Source organism: Lepeophtheirus salmonis, chromosome 5, assembly GCF_016086655.4.
Source record: "Lepeophtheirus salmonis chromosome 5, UVic_Lsal_1.4, whole genome shotgun sequence".
NCBI classification, from domain to species: Eukaryota; Metazoa; Arthropoda; class Copepoda; order Siphonostomatoida; family Caligidae; genus Lepeophtheirus; species Lepeophtheirus salmonis.
Genome location: NC_052135.2, coordinates 57,304,038 through 57,319,556, shown reverse-complemented (window position 1 = coordinate 57,319,556; position 15,519 = coordinate 57,304,038). Strand labels below are relative to the sequence as shown.

Genomic DNA, 15,519 nt, shown 5'->3' with positions numbered 1-15,519 from the left:
GCATTGATGAATAAATAAATATTTAAAAAAAAAAAATACAAAGTCACCTTACTTTCTGAACACACCTCGTATATACTTTATGTGCAGCAATCTATGTAAGCTTCAATCTCATTGAATATTGTTAGTATATATATTTCTTATCGGAATAAATTAAAGTTTAAATCTAATGTAGTGCAAATTTGAATTACGTTTCAAAAGTATACTTGAGAGTCTACGTGGAACTAGATTTGTAGAAATGTTTTCCTTAAATAGTAAATTTTTCAAAAATTCCTTCATCAGGGGGGGGGGTACAGCCCCCCTCCTACGGTCGCCCTTGATCAATCCTTGCAACCTTTTCCCCCAAAGGGCCACTAGTTATGATGTTGTTTGTATAGAGAACTACATAATATTACAATTTAATGTTATTTACTACAATCGAAAACACTCCTATTGCGTACATATTTTTTATTTTTAGGAGAAAGGGTCACATAGAAAGCTTCAAAGGGTCACAAGTTGCACATTCCTATTGCATTACAACTTTTATAGTTGACTATTTGGAATATCATTATTTACTCACTCAACTTATCCTAACAAAGTGTAGTTAATCGTGTATGACTCATACCGTGTGATACATACAAAAAGAAATACATATTTCTGTCTCTATGGTTTTGATTGAAGCTATTAATGTTTTGCTAGCTTGCTCACGTACTATTGAATGTTTTTGTGTTGCATCAACATTCTTGATGTCGGGCATTTTGGGAACCTAAACATCCCAGTTTTATAACAATGAAAACCCTTTTTTAATTAATAATAAGGATAATAGTGAACTACTCTTTCGAGTCTTGTTGCACAACAGTGGTTCGAGCGATTTCGTTCTGTTGTAGTGGAGGTGAATGATGCACCACGCACTGGCAGGCCTGTCGTCGGAAATATCGAGATAGACCGTCATATTAGCAGACGTAGCATCACTCAGGAGCTGAACATCGATCATAATACCGTTTTGAACCTTTTGTAGAAGGCTTTGTGAAAGAATTTGTGAATAGTAGAGGAATCTTGTTTCATCAAGAAAACGCCAGGCCCCACACATCTTTGATGACACGGCAGAAGCTCGAATGGGAGGTTACTATGCATCCAGCATACAGTCCGGACCTGCTATCAAGGGACTACTACATGTTCCCGTCTATGGCCAACGTGCTTAGAGGTACCAATTTGACCTTAATAGAGGCCTGTGAAAATTGGTTGGCCGATTTTTTTGCCAATAGGAACACGAGCTTCTACGACAAGGGCATTATGAAATTTGATTCTCGTTGCCAACAAGTTATCGAAGAGAATATACTAATATATATATATAACACTTCTTAAAAAGCATAGAAATTAAGCAAAAAATACGAAATTTCTTATCCCCCAACCTATTATAATACTGGAAACCTGGAAGTGAAGGATCCAACACACCCACTAATAAGGGCGTAGAAGAACTGAGAAATTACTAAAACGACATAAAATAAGTTCAGAAAGCCATTTGTCAGCCGTTTTTCATATTTTTAAGAATAAAAACACCCATTTAAATAGTTGAATGTATGCCTGTACCTAAAAAAGAGGCCTGAGATAGACTTTAGAACTTAATAATTTCATAAAAATTATTTTTTATGACTTTCATAGGCCCGATTTTTTTATATAGGTATACGTTGGACTATTTAAATCCAATAAATACTTTTCCCCCATAAAATATGATAAAAAGTCGAAAAATGGCCTTTTGAACTTATATTATGTCATTGTAGAAATTTTTCAGTTCTTCTACAGTGGGTGCACTTGAGCCTTCACTTACAGTTTTCTAGTAATAAATGATCTAAATATATGTATACAGTAACACCTTGACATGCGAATTTAATTTGTTCTTGGACAGAGCACGTTAGTCATAAAACAAAATAATTTAACCTCTAAGAAATAACTAAAACTAAAATAGTTGAGAGCTTGAAGACGTTCTTGTCACCAACAGTCTTTATATTAATGCAAATTTTTTGCTCAGAATGTCGCCCAACTCGTATCAAGGGACACTCGTGTCTCAAAGTATTACTGTTCAATGTATATCTATGTATTTAAACAATAGGCTATAGATAATAATTCTGAAATGTAGGACATTTGCCCGAATGCTTTCCTCCTAGGCCTCCCCACTTTTGATCTAACACAAGTATAGAAATGATCAGTGATTTGAATATTGAAAAAGTAAGAGCAATTGAATTTTTTTTCTTTAATTTTTAATAGAGGTGTATAAAATATGTCATAGAAAGTGGGAGCCACTTTTTGTAGCTGCAGCTTGAACATTGATTTTTATTTTCTAAAGCTTTTATCATAATTATTTATTTTTTGAGAAGCGAACATTTAAGTATAAAATAATAAATAGAATTTGTGCTCATGAGAGACAGAGAGTAACAATGAGAGACTGCTTGGTAGTTAAAAGTCCTTGTTGGACTCTGAGTAGAATTGAAGATGGACATCAGAGTAATTCCTTGTTGTATATCATACGTATATTTACCTATTTATGAGTAATAAACAACTTCTCAATTATATTCTTCGTCACTGAAATGGCAGGCCTAATAAGGCATCAGGCACACAAGTGACACAGGAAGGAGGATGAGGGAGACACGGGAATACCGAATCAAGGATTATGAGCAATAATTGAGGGTCTTATTACATTAGATTCCAATCTAGAACTGATTACGAGTTTCTTTATTCTATTTTATATTTACAATGTACATAAAGAAGAAGTAAAGAATCTCAGCTGTTGTAGTTTCCATAAAAGGCCGAAAAGGACAGCTCCAAGGGACTGACAAATTTTATTAGGACCGGACTGATAGGTTTGCTGTATTAATATTTTTTAGACCGATCCAACACTAAAAAATACTGATTAGGAGAAAATAACCTTATGCATATTCTCTATGGAAAATAAGCAGAAATATTCACAGCTGATAACAAAATTCACTATTTATTCTTGTGTTAGCTAGCTAGTTAACGTAGTGATAAATGACAATATTTTTTGATAACTGAGGAAGATTAGTGAAAAATCAAATATGTTGAACAGTTTATGAACATATCATTTCAATTTAAATACGTGTATTGCAATATATATAAAACTCTTTACTCCCATTATTTCTACCTGTAATTTTAGGAGCACTTATTTCCTACACTAATTACACACACATAGTATGATTCAAATCTGAAACAAAAAAGAAAAGAGGGTAAGTAAGAGAATCAGTACTCTCAGTAAATTACGCATAATCTTACTTAGTTATGATAAGCAACGAACGCCTGCCTTGCGCCAAAAATCTAACCTATGCTTAATATATATTATGTACTGTGTAGAGCTATGTTTGTGAATTAATATTCAAAGAATTCAGTTGATAGAGCACGCCTGTGATCCTCTGTACATATCTCACAGCTGATCGAAACTTTCTAAATATACACAGCACAGATATTACATATATTTGTAACATTGGAGTCGATTATTAATAATATTGGAGTTGTATGTGATAAGAATGAGGTCCATTGTAGGGAAACGCTCACTCTGTGCTTTTAAGTAAGTTGATTTGGAATTGTTCATGGATGGATCCCACCTAACTCTTGCTTTCATTTTAGAAATCAATTTGCCAAGTCCATCTCTTCGGTTGTACCCAAGTCAGATGTTCAAGTCAAGGATTTTCAAATAAAGAATGAGCCTATCCTAGGCTATCTGCCCGGAAGTGAAGAGAGAAAAGAAGTTGAGGCTTCACTATCCAAGTATGCTAATGTGACCACGGAGTGTCCCATAATTATTGGTGGAAAAGAGTATAGGACAGACAATGTTCAGTATCAAGTCATGGTGATTGCCTTATTTACCTACTATTAAAACTATTTCTTTCTCGTGTCAAACAAAGACAAATAGTATTTATATATTTTTAGCCTCATGACCACAGCAAAAAAGTTGCAAAGTTTTACTATGCCACACCAGAATTGATCAATAAAGCAATTGAAACGTCGCTAGAAGCTAAGAAAGAATGGGGTAGAATACCCATCCAGGACCGGATTGATCTCTTTATGAAAGTGTCTGATCAAATGAGCAAGGAATATAGAGGGGACCTAAATGCTACTACAATGTTGGGTCAATCCAAGACTATTATTCAAGTGAGCTATCATTTTATTTACTTTAACAAAGTAATTTGAATCAAGTTGAAAGAAATTCATGATTCTCCTATTTTTTAGGCCGAAATTGATTCTGCTTGTGAAATAATTGATTTTTTTCGATTTAATTGTTTCTTTTCTAAAGAGCTCCTAAATTATCAACCCATCAGTGAGGATCCATCAACTACCTTGAATATGATGAGGTATCGATCTCTAGATGGCTTTATAGCCTCCGTTTCTCCCTTCAATTTTACGGCTATTGCTGGAAATTTGGCATATACTCCCTCAATTATGGGTAATGGAACGGTTTGGAAACCAAGTGACACGGCCATACTTTCCAATCATCTAATTTACGAAATATTTAAGAAGGCTGGATTCCCTGATGGTCTTGTCAATTTTGTTCCTTCAGATGGACTTACCTTTGGCAAGACCATTACAGCTAGCCCTAATTTAGCTGCCGTTAATTTTACTGGATCTGTACCGTACGTCAAGAGTATAATTTTAGTAATAGTAAACAAAAGTAAAATAATTTGTTATATTTTCAGAACATTTCAATGGCTCTGGAAAGCTGTGGGAGAAAACATTAGCAATTACACGGGATTTCCCAAGTTGGTTGGTGAATGTGGAGGAAAAAATTATCATTTTGTTCATCCAAGTGCTGAGGTTGAAACAGTGGTTAAATCTACTATTCGATCAGCATTTGAATATCAGGGTCAAAAGTGCTCTGCTTGCTCTAGAGTCTACGCACCTAAATCCTTATGGCCAAAGGTAATTGTCCTTATTTTTCTCATTTCGATTCATTTGTTATTCTGCTTAACAGATTAAAGAAGGCTTAATTGAGACTCAAAAGTCGCTTAAAGTGGGAGATGTTCAAGAATTCGACACATTTATGAGTGCTGTCATTGACAGAAAGTCATTTGATCGCAACAAGAGCTACATCGACCATGCAAAGAGTGGACCCAATACTCAGATCATAGCCGGTGGTACTTATGATGATTCCAAAGGTTTTTTTATTCAACCAACCATCGTTGAAACAACTGATATTAATGACAAGATTTTCAAAGAAGAAATATTTGGGCCCATTGTATCTGTATTTGTATATGACGACAAAGATGCTGCCAAATATGTTCAGGAGATTGGAACTCATACTCCCTATGCTTTAACTGGTGCTATTTACTGTCAAGAAGAGTAAGTGATCCCACGTTGATTTAAGGGAAGTTGAGATACTAAAAACATTATTTTTAAATGTAATTTTCAGGGATTTTGCTCAAGAAGCAGCTAGAATATTACGACACACAGCTGGTAACTTTTATGTTAATGATAAATCCACAGGATCAGTGGTTGGACAGCAACCATTTGGTGGCGATAGACTCTCAGGTTTAAAATATTATCTTTTTGTAATCTACAGAGTTATCAATATCATTTATTTTTTATTTATTTTAGGGACAAATGATAAGGCTGGCGGTCCTCATTATATGCTGAAATGGGCATCAGCTCAATCCATCAAACAAACTTTTGTACCTCTTCACGATGTTGAATATCCTTATATGAAAAGTTAATAAGTGTTCCATTTTTTACTGTTTATTTAACAGTTGCTTCAATTAATTATTATTATTTTATACAAACTACATAGATTTTTAATATCCTTGTCAGAAGAAATACAAAGTATATAATTCCGTGTTTGTAAATATGTTTCTATGTTCTGTTTATTCACACAGTGTACTATGTTATATAATAATGTTCTTGCTCAAAGATATATTAACAGTTAAATTGTCCGTCATTCTCATCTTTATCAGATCAGATCTCCGTCTTATGGACTTCTTTTTTTCTTGAGAGCGCTCGTGATTGATATTTGAGCACATGAACAGAGGTTAGAAAAATAAGGAATTTGAAGCTCGCAGTCTCATTATAATTTTTCTATTTGAAAAGAATGAGACGTCATAATATACACTTTACTATTCACTCTATAATTACTAATTTTCACATGTGACAAGAAATGACGTCATATTTCAGCAATATTCAACTAATTGTGAAGAAGGTATATTTTTCCCCACGGAATATATATCATTTTAATTGCACTTTGGTGTGGATTAAATTTGTTTTGCAAACCCAGATTAAATAAAAAGCCTAGAATACAATCTTGAGAATGATGTGGTAATAAGCATTACTTTACAACTTTTTAGTAACATATTAAAAATATTAAATGTTTCTTTTATAGACAAGAAATAGGAAACGAAATATAAATTTTTGCATTGATTTGCGAAACTTTGCATGGTAGGCGGTGTGGGATTTTATGAATAATATTATACTGTTTATGCATTATTATATAATTTGTAGTTAAATAAAAAACAATAACCCAATTTAGTTTCATTTATACAAATTTGGTGGCCCATATTACCCAGAGCATGGGGCAATATGGACTTTTTGCAGTTGTTTAAAAATGGGCTCTAACTTCAAATATGCTTGTGTGTTATAGGTAAGTGCTAAGAATATTTTTTATGCAGCACATGAAGGTACATCAAGTGCCAAAGTTCATGCTAGAAACTAATGCTCATTAGCACATAATTATCCTCATTACATTCTATGTTTACTATTTAATCTGGGTTTGCACAAAAAAATTTAATCCACTATAAAGTCCAATTAAAAAAGTATATTTTCCGTGGGAAAAATGGTAAAAAAACAACATAGTCCTTCTTCACATGGGTTTAAAAATTAGACTGAATTTAACATGGCTGAAAGATGGCATGATGATATCCTGTCACATGTGAAACATGGTAATTTAAGAATAAAGTAAAGTTATGGCGTCTCATATTACCCATTGCCTCATATTACTCCCATAGAGATAAAAAATATAGAGTGCTCACTTGAGGAAAAAAATGAAGGGAGTCACAGCTGATGAATACAAACAACAAAAGGATCAAAACATTCAAATAATATATAGCCGTTTCGTCTCACTTAATAATGGATAATGAGGGTTCTCAACATAGTTCAAATTTTCCCCTTTTCTCTTATCAAAATGTATAAATATGAAATCTGGAAAATGCGAAATACTTCATTGTTATTCTTATAATAATTCATCAATCTCAATTTTCACTCTTAGGAAGGAGTATGATCTCTTAAAGGAATCTCCACGATTGGTGTTTAAATTCGCCTTGAATCGCATGAAGCCTATAACAACATTATGAAGAACATTTTCATAATTGATTTTTGCTTATAAATTCCTAATATTCTCGTTTGTTCTCGTAAATACTTATTTTAATAAAAAATGTGTTAGAATATCTAAGACAAATAAACATGTAATCAATGAAGTATCATTTGTTCTAAAAAATATTAAATACTAATAAAATTAAGTATTTTAACATATTATTGATATTTTTCAAATTATTGATTCTTAAACTGAATAAGATATGGTAACTACCAAATATAACTCCTATCTTGATTTCAGGATGTCTCTTTTGTTCTATTTTTTCACCAACCCCAAGAATTCCATAATAATAGATAGGGTATGAGTAATGACTATATTTACAGTTGGCCTTTTTTCAATCATATCATCAGAATTTATTTTTTTAGTACTGCCTTCTTCATAAGTTCTTCGCTTAAAGATTTGTCGATGGGACTCCACTTTTTTTAAGTGCATTGCAAAGTCGAAATTGGGGTGGGTGGGGCACTGCTCCATCAACAACACACAAGAGTGCACTTAACTTTGTGCTTAATGATGTCAGAGTCCTTAAGTGCTTAAAACATATCCTTGACCATTTGGTTTGTTTCCAATCTTGGTGACGGCTTTAGAAGCACTGGATTTTAGGACATCTGAAAATAGATGGTTATATTATATATAGAACATTAGATTAAGTAACAACTAACAAGGATGTCAAAACATATGATTGTTTTATAAAGTTATGAAAATACCAATGGAAAAAAGCTTATTTTCACATAATTGTGGTCAAATTCACATTTCTTCCACAATTTACTAGCAAGATCGTGCTCTAGGAATCTAGAAAAAGCTGGTGTTCTTGAAGTACAATTGAATGCAATGTAAGCAGGCATTGAACTCTACGAATAAAAAAATAAGAATGCATCAAGTTCCAATGATATTTACGACGATAAACTTACCTAATACCAAACTCCTTTTGTAAAAATTAGAAGGTTATTTCTTCACTAATTATTAATTTATTCAGATTTTAAGAAATATTATTGATAAATGATAAGTAAAAGGCTAATGTTGACATAATAACTGAATGATTTGATCCTTATGTTTCTTTATTGTTCATCAGCTGAACGCTTCAATAAATTGTTCTCGTCATTCTAATGAGTAAGCACTCTATATTTTATATCTCTATGATTACTCCAGTTACTCCTATTTATAAAACATACACATAGTAGATATAAAAGAAGTGGGCTGAGATCCATCGGATCAAGGAACTTAAATACAATATACAAACATTCTTCACATTGTTAGGTTACCCATGTTAATTTTTGGTTTTTGCAACATAACAATTTTTCAAATTACTTGAATCTCTAATTGAACTACGTTGAAGTGGCCATATACCTACAATATTATTTAATAACAAGCCGTGGTACTCGGCATTGTCCAGAATTATTATGCGTCCGACGAACAGACACGCTTTGTTTTATTACTGTAGAAGATAATCTTCAGTGTTATTCTACGTTTCTTCATGAGCACACTTAAACGTAGTTTTTCAATACTTCCTTTCTCAATAATGAAATATTAAAGATAACAGCTCGAGAAAATAATAATAAAACATTGTTCAAGATTTAAACGATAATAAAACTCATACGTTAAAAAATGTTCTGTAAACACAGTGATAAAAATTCGGTGTATTTTTTAGCTGGCCCGTTTTTTTAAATTGTTATTCTAAGGAATCAATTTTATTTTCCTTAGCTGTTGTCATTTTTATTTAATTCTTGAGTAGTGAACATCCTCTCCTAAGTAGATTCAATTATATTCAAAACCTGATTGAACATTCGTGTGTGGTCATAAAAGACGGGGCGTAACCCTGAGGAGTTGTTGTGGAGTTATATTTGTAAGTCCTTTTTGGACTCAGAGTAGAATTGGAGTAATTCTAGCAAATGTTCTTGTTCATATCCCTTTCTCCTTCCTCCTTGATCTAATGACTCTTCATGAGTATTATTCTTTCTCTCCTCCAAAACATTCTTCAAATTGTCAGGGTTACCAAATTGATTTTCGGTTTTTTTAAACATGCCCATTCTTTACTGGATTTTCATCATTATCTATACTGGATCACGGAATTCTAGACTCATGGAAGACTTCCGCTTTTTTTCACGTTGCCAAATGGGGGCAAGGTTAATAGAAATATATGGTTAGACCATCATGTAATCGGGCATGCCATAATTTTCAATCTCACGTATTGTACCGACTGCCCGACAAAACAGGGGGATTTTGACAAAACATGCACCCACTCATAGTCTATGACGTCGCTATTGCTAGAAGTTTCAATTTAATGTATCGTACCCACTGTTGGGAAAGAAAAACAGATTTTGACAAAACACGCAACCACTCATCTACTATGACGTCAATATTAAAAGCGTGGGGAAGTCGTACACACCTTATGGTATAATCTTGTATTTCTATTATCCTTGGATTTTATTGATTAGAAGATTGTTAAATAATTTTTCTAGTTTTTTTACATGAACACAAGAAGAGTATTTTGTTATTTGACATCCTTCCTGTCTTGTCAACTTTCCAACAAAAAACTCAACTCTTTGAGCAGTAAACACTTCATCAACTAAGAAAACAACTCTCTTCCGGACATCCGATAATTACTTAGATCTCGCAGGCAAGAATTCTCTTGATGAAGAAGATAACCCCACATTTATTGTAAACAAAGAAGTAAGTTTATTAAGATGAATAGGCGAAGATAAATTTACACCATCAATGTATGTATGGTGATATAGTGCAGGACTCCGTATTGTCTCAATTTCAACAACTAAATAACATTTCCATGTCCAAAATAAAACAGAATGAATCAATAACATAAAAAATAAAATAACGGAACTCATAAATAAAAAATTTAAATTAAGAAGAACACCATTGATGTTCTAATTATTTTTATTTGTTCAATTAATACTCCAGCAATCGTATTATTATTTTGATACATTTTAACTATTGTCTTCTATCAAACAATCATATGGCACACGTTTAGTAATTTAGTTATTTTTTGTGTAGATCCTAGATTTTCTAGATAGTAATATTCCAATATGCTAACATGCAATTTAGCTGTTTAGAAGAAGATTCATGAGTAGATAAGTTTGGGAATTGCAACGACATTAAGATATTCCAATAGTTTCCAATCTTCAGTTCAATAATATAAGTATAAGATGATTTGATACAATACTATCAATATGCAATAGCGGAATATAATATGATTTACAGACAAAACTATCGAGCAAAGAGAGGCGAGTCTAGAATCCCTTCCCACTTGTTTTCCAATAACAAAATATACCCCCAACTATTAAAGAAATCACTGATCAGGGATGGGCTTAAAACGTCCAGGTTATATAATTATCCATATAGACCATACATTTCAAACTCTATCTTATAAACTGAATTGATATCAAATAGTTATTTCTATGTTATATACATCAAGAACACAATGAAATAATGTTCCTAGAGTAGGAAACGAAACAAAGTAGACTTAAGGAGAAAAATACTCAAGAATTTCAATGAAGGAGCAGTAGATGGTACATGAGAACTCTTTGTTCTTCACTGGATCTTTTAGTCGATTATTCTGTCGTGTTATGGAACTCTATAGTTGACATATGTACATGTATACGATGATTCCGTAGAAGATCTGGAGGAATTTATGTATTCTTGAGGATAGATTCAATTATTCACGAGGTCAAAAGTCACTATCACAGAGCTCGAGGTAAAGGGCATCTGCAACAATGAAGGATTCTTCCATTACAGGAGGTGAGATCCACCAATTTTAACTTTTTTTTTTTCCGACTCTTCCGGAGCTAATATCGGTTTTCTGTAAGAAAATAATCTTCTTGAAAATGAAAAGAGCAAACATGTGAATTCTTAGAAGATCCCTAGAATCCCCAAGCTTGCCTAGGAATCGCTTTGAGCCAGGTACTTTTAAAGCATTAGGGTTGGGTCTTTTGGTTCATTTTTTTATCCACTGCGACAATACGGTACACAACAGCAGACTGTTATTATGAAAAACGATCTTAAACATGATTTCAAATTCATTAGGTACATACACCAACTACGACCAAATAATAGTCTATTCTATTAGTTATTATTATTAATGTACTAATCGTTCAAAAAGTAATTATGTAGTCTGTTTAATCAAATTACATCAATTTTCTTGCAAGCTCCCTTTAATTCCAGACTTGACAATATTGGCTCCACAATGATTAGAATATTCTTTGATATGGAATGAATAATCAAGGATTCAATCCAAATTATACAAATGAAGAACAACTCCAAATTTCGTTGTTACGTATAAGAAAAATATAATAAACTAAATAAAAGATCAAAGCACCTAGCCTATAATAAAAAAAAGGAAAAATTAAAAGTGGGAGCCTTCCATGTGTCTAGAATTCCGTGATTGTATAGAAAAGAGGTAGGCAACCTTTGAGACATGATGTGCCAACTTCAACATTTCTAATCAATGAGTGTGCCTCTATCAACAATAATGGTAAAAAACACACATAAACTACGGGAATATATTCTAATTTGGAACTTTATTTTGCATAATGTTCCTTACAAAAATAACTATAATATATTTTTTAAAATTACTACTTATATCTTAGCTATACATTTCTAACATTACACTACAATTTTATTGTTATTATTATATAGGCCTAGGCATGCATACCATAACAAACAGCCACATCATTTTATATGAACAAACATCAACTTAACAGTTTAAGCTGAGACTGTATGCCACAATTAATCTTGCCTACCATTTAGTGGTATCCCTGTCCTTGCTTTTCTTGGCTCAGCTTTATTATTTAAGGTTCATAGTTTGTCCCTTTCCTCATGACTCGGGATGTTCAGTCGTCAAACAGCTGCCGATAGGGCTGATCACACTTTTCATGTGCAAAAACACCTGGTCAATTAAGTAAGTTGAGCCGATCACTGATAGGAGGACCAATACAATGCTCTTTAGACAGCCGAACTTAGCTATAGCAGACACCCAGCATTACAGGATGCAGGCTCCGTGCTGTTATACAGGGATAGATTCTTCATCTCTATCAACTGCATTTCCACGTTCTGTACATCCATCCAGTCGATCAGACCTGCGTCCAGATTCTGTCAAAACTGTCAAACTTGATCAAGAAGGAGAACATTGAACCAAACCGTCGGAAATCCATAAAGCAGGTCGAAAACTCTTCTTGTAGCTCACGCATGTATTCGGCTATTTCAGCGGTAATGTTGCATTTTGAGCAACATTCCCTCAAATGTCGGAAGTAGTGGAAAGGGAAGGACGCAATGTCACCTGAGAATACTGAAAGCTTGGCGACAAAAACAATCCACGTCTTAAACATGTCCAGAACAGTATTTCCTGTCCATTGTAGTCTGGGATTGAGCTCCTTAAGGTACCCGGTGATATCTGCAAGAAACATAAGTTTCACAATCCTCTTATTGTCCTCCATTTGCAGATATTGTTGTCCATTCTTTGTCCGAAACACCTTGATTACATCGATGTAGCTTACAAAGAGCTCGATAATTTTTCCACAGCTCAGCCATCTAACTGCCGAGTGGAGAGGGAAATCTGTGTATACACTGTCCATTTCCTCCATCAAGGACCTAAACTGCCTGTTTGTTAGTGCAGACCGTTTGACAAGGAAGTTGATCACCGTAGCCATGCCATCATTGAAATCTGAATTGCACATTTTAGGAAACAGGTTCTCCTGATGAATCGAGCAGAAGAATTTCATGACGGGTTGGCCAACTTTTTCTTCAATTAGTTTGACGGCTCCCTTCTTCTTCCTACTATTGAAAGGGCACCGTCTGTAGTTACCGCATCACCTTCCTCATATCAAGTCCTCTATCCTCAAAAAGCCGAGTAATCGCTGTAGCTAAGTCCTCGCCCCTAGTTGTGTCTGGAATGGGCTGTAAACAGCAGATCTCCTCTCTCACAGTTGTAGGGTCACTATTGCAGTATCATGCCATGCCAGTTGACGTTGAGGAGTGTGGCAGTTCAATGACCTCTTCTGACTAGTTATGGATTGGATCTTCGCGCCCTTTTGCTAGCCTGCCTTTTTTCTTTTTCGTTAATCTTGTAAATAACGAGTATAAATGTTTGCATTTTCATGAATAAATATATACTTAGTCTTAACTGCGTACATTTGTCATATCCCTTCTCCTCACAACATGAGCAAATTCGATTGGAGTATCAAATCCTGTCTGAGATTTTTTTATGATGATGGTCCAGCATTGTGCGTGCCAGCAGTGGAACGCGTGCCATAGGTTGCAAACCCCTGGCATAGACTATTCAATACCACTCCCTTTTATTTAATTTTTAATATAACGTGGACGCTCCATTGTGTTGTTATTTCTTAGAGCAAGTATCTACGCAGTCTTAAGCTACAATCAAAAATGACATACACAAACTCATTCATCAGAATAAACTTTGCATGGTTTAAGGAAAAAAAAAAAAATACCATCACCAATATAAAATAAATTGAGATAAAAAACACAACATCAGTTCCAATGGGAGAAGAAGTGCTAATCACTTAATTCTCCATTATCAATTATAATATCATTAGGCATGATGGATTATTTATATTCCATCATACCTAATGGTTTGACAAAAATAGTTAGCATAACATATTAAGAAATTTTTGAGGGCCTGAAACCTTCCCAAATAATTGGGCCCAACCATTGCAATTAACCAAATTACATAATTATATGATTGTCGAATAATATTTTTTATAACCGTTTCTGTCGTCATTATATATGTATTTTCATTTATCCAATTAATAAATCAATTGATAGTATTAAACATTGACAATGGAATTTAAAGTTGCTCCACATGTTAATGATGTTCGAATCGGATTCTCAAGAATGAATTAATATATAAAGCAACGAAGACCATCGTTCCGTTACAATTTCACATTTAGCCAACGGTACTGAGTGTTAGAGTTATGCTGTGCTCTCCAACAACTCGACATTTGACGAATCCTTTCAGTGGTTTGTCTCGTCCTATTCAACTGCCAGTGGAAATAACTGTTCCTGCTTAATTTGATGTTATGACTGTTCGCCAATCCATGAGTCTTGTCCAATATGAATAATCCATCATATCTACATTCTAATGTTAATTGATAACGGAGAATTAAGTGATTAGCACTTCTTCCATTCAACCTGCTGTCTTGTTTGTTTATTTTTGTTTATCTTTATATATATTATATTGTTGATAGGTATTATATCAGCTTAAAATAATTTTGCCATTTTTTCCACTTTGTCACTATTCCTTTTTTTCCCTTGCCATTTTTTCCCTAAAATCAGTTTTTTGTTTTGTATATAAAGAAGATATCATAAACTAATGATTTTGTTACGCCTAATAAAATAATTTGAGTTTAACTAATCAACATTTATTATAGTGTTGTGTTGCTTCCAATTTCTTCCGTCTAGTCCAGTCCTCTCTTAGGGCCGGTCCTATTGGTCCTTAAGACTGTCGAACTTTGATTTTTTCCAAAAATGTCAATAGTGTATTAAGCTAAATAAGAGATGACAAATATGTATTAAATCTTGGAAAATAATATCCTGATTTCATTACAGTTCAATATAATAGGAACATATTATATTTGTACTTAATTTAAATTATATACTAACGGTAGTAGAGGGAATTACCAGGAGTGATTAGGGATCGGCTAAAATACAAATTTTACTTTAATAGTATAGAAGATAATTCCCCTAGAAATCCTCTGTGTGTCGTACTCTCCGTTTTTCTTGAGTACACTCACATGCAACAGCTCAATTTAAGAAAAAAGATATAGAATAATGTTTCTGCGAAATGATGTAATTACGTACCTGAAGAAGGAGTGATTATATTTCTGTTGGTTATTAGTAATTATCAAAGAAAAAATGCATAAAGTTAAGCAATTTAAGATTAAATATTTGTTCAAATACGCCAACATATATATGCATATTGTCGCAAAACTTCTTCTCCTGAATGGGTAAAGAAATAAAAGTATGATAACTTATCAATTGTTTGATTCATTACATGAGATACAGAGAGTTTCTTGTAGATTATAAAGTTAAATAACACCCCATGTGACAAGTGCCGTGCTTAAAAAGGGAAAACACGTTTTTTTCCGTTCAAAATTGGTTTTTTTTTGCAATTATTATTGTTTTCATTTTTTGTTCGCTTTATGGAGTGGATTCCCTAT

The 15,519-nt window shown here is 33.4% G+C and overlaps 1 protein-coding gene and 2 long non-coding RNA genes across 7 annotated transcripts; 2 read left to right on the top strand and 1 right to left on the bottom strand.

Annotated features, from left to right (window-relative positions):
• Window positions 1–2,113: 2,113 nt before the first annotated feature.
• On the top strand, window positions 2,114–5,822 carry P5CDh1 (delta-1-Pyrroline-5-carboxylate dehydrogenase 1). 4 transcript variants are annotated; one of them, XM_071888820.1, is made up of 10 exons: window positions 2,114–2,202; window positions 3,146–3,215; window positions 3,266–3,553; window positions 3,613–3,835; window positions 3,916–4,137; window positions 4,216–4,616; window positions 4,680–4,902; window positions 4,955–5,322; window positions 5,393–5,511; window positions 5,578–5,822. In XM_071888820.1, exons 3-10 carry the CDS (start codon window positions 3,513–3,515, stop codon window positions 5,691–5,693), a joined length of 1,713 nt encoding a protein of 570 aa, XP_071744921.1. In that variant the 5' UTR covers window positions 2,114–2,202; window positions 3,146–3,215; window positions 3,266–3,512; the 3' UTR covers window positions 5,694–5,822. The 4 variants fall into 4 exon arrangements, with proteins under 4 accessions (XP_071744921.1, XP_071744923.1, XP_040567864.1 ...); XM_071888822.1 differs by having other exon boundaries at window positions 2,150–2,202; window positions 3,340–3,553; XM_071888821.1 differs by lacking the exon at window positions 2,114–2,202 and adding an exon at window positions 2,984–3,090.
• A 1,193-nt stretch (window positions 5,823–7,015) lies between these two features.
• LOC139905504 (uncharacterized) lies at window positions 7,016–7,434 on the top strand. Its single transcript, XR_011780317.1, has 2 exons — window positions 7,016–7,152; window positions 7,235–7,434. It is a non-coding gene; the product is annotated as an uncharacterized lncRNA (long non-coding RNA).
• A 5,837-nt stretch (window positions 7,435–13,271) lies between these two features.
• On the bottom strand, window positions 13,272–15,284 carry LOC121118214 (uncharacterized). Of its 2 annotated transcripts, XR_011780316.1 has the most exons (5): window positions 15,161–15,284; window positions 14,963–15,102; window positions 14,686–14,846; window positions 13,475–14,625; window positions 13,272–13,406 (listed from the first exon to the last, which is right to left on the bottom strand). It is a non-coding gene; the product is annotated as an uncharacterized lncRNA (long non-coding RNA). The 2 variants fall into 2 exon arrangements; XR_011780315.1 differs by having other exon boundaries at window positions 14,963–15,246.
• Window positions 15,285–15,519: the final 235 nt, after the last annotated feature.

Bases quoted from the DNA above. Each gene is read 5' to 3' on its own strand.
- P5CDh1 (XM_071888820.1), top strand. From the start codon at position 3,513: ATGAGGTCCATTGTAGGGAAACGCTCACTCTGTGCTTTTAA. The intron at 3,554-3,612 runs GTAAGTTGATTT...CTTTCATTTTAG, and splicing joins CGCTCACTCTGTGCTTTTAA to AAATCAATTTGCCAAGTCCA. The intron at 3,836-3,915 runs GTGATTGCCTTA...ATATATTTTTAG, and splicing joins ATGTTCAGTATCAAGTCATG to CCTCATGACCACAGCAAAAA.